The 5,459-nt window shown below is 36.7% G+C and overlaps 1 protein-coding gene across 1 annotated transcript; it reads left to right on the forward strand.

Moving 5' to 3' along the window:
* Positions 1-1,869: 1,869 nt before the first annotated feature.
* LOC137398316 (protein FAM200C-like) lies at positions 1,870-2,262 on the forward strand. The gene has a single exon (XM_068084423.1). The coding sequence runs from the start codon at positions 1,870-1,872 to the stop codon at positions 2,260-2,262; it is 393 nt and encodes a 130-aa protein (XP_067940524.1).
* Positions 2,263-5,459: the final 3,197 nt, after the last annotated feature.

Genomic DNA, 5,459 nt, shown 5'->3' on the forward strand with positions numbered 1-5,459 from the left:
AAACTAAATGATAGTTCGCCTTATGCTTTGTACCGAATACTGTAAAGCAGGGGTTCATATACAGTGGGAGATTTCCTACCAGTAGGAAATTTGAGGATTTGAGGAGGAAAATTCTCAAACTTCCGATCGAGAATATTGATTACGCGCATTTCAAGGATATAGCTGTTGTACTGTATTCTCACCAAATACATGTGCAGATACATGCTTGTATTGTGGGCACAACTGTATTAATACGGAAACCAAGCCTCGGGATGTATCAAGTAGCTTATTGGATAATTAGTCTGCATTGCATCAGCTATGCATCACTACCATACTACTGAGGCATCACACAAGCATACACCAAATCAGTGAACTGCTAGCTTTCCAAGGAGCTGTATGTATACTAGCACTAGTCTTGGCAATATTTACTTTCATTGAATACATACGCAGTTCAAGATTAAAAATATTTACCCAAAATGTATAATCACACTTTTTTAAGAAAACAAATATGTTTACCCATTAGATTACAAAATTACCAAATTAAATTAGCCATAAAAGTGATATCACCAACCAACAGGATGCGGCCTCTATGACAAGCACTTGTTTTTTGCCAAATGCATGCTTGTTTTTAACAACTATGAATCATATACTGCCTTTTATAAGAAAAGTCAGTTAAGATAGTGTGAACTAGTCAGTATTTTTATTATAAGGAATAATAAGCATAAATATGTTTGTTAATGGATTTATGTTTTTATTGTTAAAATTAGTATGAGATTTAAACTACATTGATATTATGATATTTTTCTGGAGAAAAACACTACTATATACTACAACCATTCTACTGTATGACCAGGAAAAGGAGCCAACAGGGGACATAAATATATTATCACGTTTTACTTCAATGTAGGTTTTTACTGTGATTTTTTTGATCAAACTATCATGTTTTATTCAAGCATACTACAAGCTCTTGACATTACATTACATGACAATACACCAGTTCATAATATCACTGATTAGCTTTGCTATACTTTTGATTGTTCTCCTATCTATTATTATCAATGCACATTATTTTATTTATTAAATCATTCTACATTATATAATTTTATATTTTTGTTTTCACGATGTAATTTGGTATAAATTCCACAATAATAAAGCATCAGTTGTAACCCCAACTCAAAAAGCGTGATCATACAGTACACACAGTGCACTTTGGTAACATGATCTAGACATGTGTAGCTATGTAATTTTGATAGACGAAGTGCATTTAGAAACTATCTGCATATTTAAAGGTGATCATGTCAAATTCCTTAAAGCAAAAATATGATGAAATTTATCTGGATTTTTTTTCACACCTTGCTGAACAAGGTCTCTAACTTCTACAATGTGTTTTATGTATGAAGACACTTGGGAATGGTTCTATGAAACCAAATTAGCTTAAGAACCAATTAAACAGCCAGCATCCGGAAGATGCCAAAAAAGAAAGAGCTTTCTTTGAATCTAAGGAAAGACAACTAAAACGAGCAAGACCGGACACTACTGGCGCCATTCTTCAGCACATACATACTGCATGGGAAGCATTATATTATGGTTCATACCGCATAGCAAAAGAAAAGAAACCACATACCGTTAGCGAAACACTGATTAAGCCCTGCATGTTAGAATGTGCTAAGCTGGTGCTTGGTGAAGCTGCCTCTCAAAAATTAGCTGGTATATCACTTTCAAATGACACCGTTAGTTTAAGAATCAATGAGCTCTCACTTAATATACAGTCTCAATTGTTGGAAAAGATCAAAACTTCTCCCTTGTTTGCCATCTAACTCAATGAAACTACTGACATAAACCAATCATTCTCAATTAATGGTATGTGTTTGGCATGTCTGTCAAAATACAATGGAAGATGACTTCCCTTTCTGCAAACCATTATCAGACACAACAACAGCAGCTGATATCATGCATGTGATATCTGAATTCTTTGAGCAGGAAGATGTAGATTTGGGCAAGCTTGTTGGAGCTTGTACAGATGGCACTCCAGCAATGTTAAGTTGCCGCTCTGAATTTGTTGAATTGGTAAAAAAGAAGAACTCATTGATAAAAGGAACACACTGCTTCATCCACAGAGAGGCTCCCGCTGCTAGAACTCTTCTCCAGTCTATGGATGATCATCTTTCAACAGTAATTAAAGCCGTAAACTACATAAAGAGGCATGCATTGAATTCACGACTCTTTAACAAGCTATGTGAAGATGTGAATGCATCTTACTTCTCTGCACTATTCTACACATAAATTAGATAGCTTTCCACGAGAAACATGTCGGCGAGATTCTTTGAGCTGAGATCATAAATTCTGAAGTTTTGAACACTAAAAAAAGAACAACCTGTCCTTTTCGATGACTGCAGTTGGGTTTGAACCAACTCTTGCCTACTTGTTTGACATATTTACCTCGCTCAATGAGTTGAATTAAAAGTTGCAAGGAAAATATAAGAATCTGTTGACAGCAGCAGACAGCATCAATGCTTGCAATGACAAATCTAAGCCGTGGCATAACTGTGTGGGCAAGGGAAACTTTATTTCTCCTTTATTCCTGAATAAAATGCTGGAAACCAAAGAAGAATATTAAGTGCTCCTAATTAGCTATCTAAGAGAACCTCTGGTCATTTGGTTGCTTTGGGAGATGAATTCAGTAATTATTTTCCTAAATTAACTACCAACCAATAATTTCTTCGGGGTTCAGCTAGAAACCTATACAAGCGGTATGTTGAGGAAGTTCTTGTGGAGCTTCAAGAATAACTTTTTGAGTTGTACAATGAAAGATAAATTTGTAGCTAAACCAGTGGAGGAATTCTGCTTTGCAGCCAGATCTATGTATTCAAACTCCAGCTATAAAGCGTTAAGAATGCTTTTAAAGTTCTCATCCACATAATTATGTGAAGCTAGTTTCTCAACTTTGGTCAACATGAAGACAAAGGCACGGAATAAGGTTGACCTAGCTGCTGACTTACGATGGGCTCTCTCTTGCACTACATCAAACATCCCATAGCTAGTAAAAAATAAGCTACAGCAGAAGGCCCACTAAGTGATCATGACTGCTAACTTTTTATTGTGCTGTTTTTATTGCAATTAAATTACTCTATTGTTGTGTTTATCTTGAACTTTATTTTTCCATAAATAAAAAGTATATCATGACAAACTATCTGAAAAATATGATTTCTATCAAAAGTTTATTAATAATTGATTCTTTTTGACTTTATGGCAAAATTCTATTTGAAAAGCCTCCTCCTGCAATCTGAGAGTGGCAAAAATACCCCAATTTTCGACTGCTGGAGAGGGGAAATCTTGAAGTGTGGTTTGTCAAAGTGGGAAATACACTGAAAAAGATTAAGACCCACTGCAGTGTTAAGGAATTGCAAGAATTCCTTTGCTCGCTTGCAAAAAAATCAAATTGCTTGAGTACAAGGCAATAAGAGTATATATTTGCACAACAAATATTTATAAAGATACAGCAAAATATCCCATAAAAATATACTGAACTTCAGAGTGTGGGACTTTCAGGCGCTCTGCTTTCTGTCACTTCTGCGTCGTCATATATAGTTCTTGACTAGACTTGGCTCCACTCCTTGGTTGTAGGCCAATGTTGCAGCTAGTTTTTGTCTGACCAGAAGTATTACTGATGGCCTTGTTTTCTATTAGATCAGCGCAAGGCTTGATCCTGACATCCGCCACTTTGCATCGACAGTTCTTCCGCTTTCAGTTTTCATCCAGGTGATCGGTCCTCACACTCTTATCGCTATTGAAGGACCTGGGATCACCAACTCATCATTGGGAAAAGAAAATCAGCTCACACTCCAAGCCTAAACTTTTTTTATGCAGGTAGAATCGTCATCATTTAGCTTCAACACTAAATTAGGAGACAGCACTACCCGCTAGCGCTGCCTATCCTTCAGTAGCTAGCAAGCTTTCTCCTGTTAGCAATAGTGCAGGGGCTTGTTTGAAAGTGAGCATTTTAGTACACAAGCCAATCTATCGAATATGACTTGGGCCATGAATATAATGTGATTGTTAATGAAAAGATTGTCTACTTCTAATGAAAACGCCAACATGAGAGGATAACTCGTACTGGTACCAGTATTATTACAACATCCTCTCACAACCTCTTGAGCTAGTATATTTAGATAATGGTCTACAAAAACTAAACAAAAACCATGCGACAAAGAAGTAAGCTATATCAAGTTTGTATGGGCAAATGCAACAAAAGCAAACAACCAGAATATTTGTCATGAGTAAGGTGGAAAATGATATAAAAAAGTGATTGTCAACTTTGTCATGTAGCGGCATGCCGCAGTATGGGAGTTACCCTACTCATAATCTTATGCCTCATTTTTATCTAGCTGTTGCCTAAGCAGCACACTCATCCTAGGGATTGCCCTCATGGCTGATCTGACACTAACACTGTTTCTTTCTGCATTTACAGTAGAACACTAACTGAGATTACTATTGACCTGTTATGTATGAAGTGTTCACCATTATTTTCCTCTAAAGTAACCTTTCGATCTCCGCCTCCGTTAGCTCTGAATACTGTGCTTTCCTGGTTATTATCTCTCACCATAACACGATTTCCATCGTTCACTGCTGGCAGATTATTTACCTTGGGATTGATATCACAGTTCATTTTCATTATCTCTTTGTAAAGCTTTTTCTTAGCTTTGAACTTCCCATCTGGTCGCTTTGACATTACACTATCAATATGTACTGTCAAAGTTGTTCTCAGCATCTTTCCCATGAGCATTTCAGCAGGCGAGTAAACACCAATTGTGGTAAAGCCCTGTAGGCAAGGAAAGCTATTAATGGATCTTTTCTTGATGAGCAAGGATTTTACTGTGGTAACCGTTCTCACAGCTGCACCTTTGCGTCGAGCATACTTTGATTATTTGTGACATGAGTTGATTCATATTCTTTAGCCAATTTCTGAATGTTTTCAGACAAATACTGTCGTCCGTTGTCAGTTACCAAGCAATTTGGAATACGATGCCTCACAAATATACATTTCATGTAGGATATGACATTATTTGATGTAGTATCTCTACCTAGCAGAGCTATATCAGGGTAATTTGGATAGTTTTATGTCACTTTCACATGGTGGTTTATCCTATCTAAAACAGGTCGGTACCTAACATTTGCCAAGGGCAATCAGATGTAGCAGAAGATATTAGGGGCTCATATAAGATTTTCGATTCTCTGTTAAACACTTCACAATTAGCTATTTGTACCTCTACTTACTTTGCCATACACAGCCACCACAAACTGTTTTTAGCTCTTGCTTGACATTTAATAATGCCTAAATAACTCTGGTGTATCGCTTCAAAAACCGGACTCCTCTGGAAAAGAGGAACCGCAAATTTCATGCCCAGCATCAGCAGTCCCTTGTTCATCGTCAGTATTTCTTTACTATCAAAATATGGCCTCAGGATTATGTCCATGGATGA

Source organism: Watersipora subatra, chromosome 6 (assembly GCF_963576615.1).
Source record: "Watersipora subatra chromosome 6, tzWatSuba1.1, whole genome shotgun sequence".
In the NCBI taxonomy this organism is placed as follows: Eukaryota; Metazoa; Bryozoa; class Gymnolaemata; order Cheilostomatida; family Watersiporidae; genus Watersipora; species Watersipora subatra.

What these genes read in the sequence shown, in the direction of transcription:
- LOC137398316 (XM_068084423.1), top strand. Translation starts at nt 1,870, where the DNA reads ATGGAAGATGACTTCCCTTTCTGCAAACCATTATCAGACACAACAACA.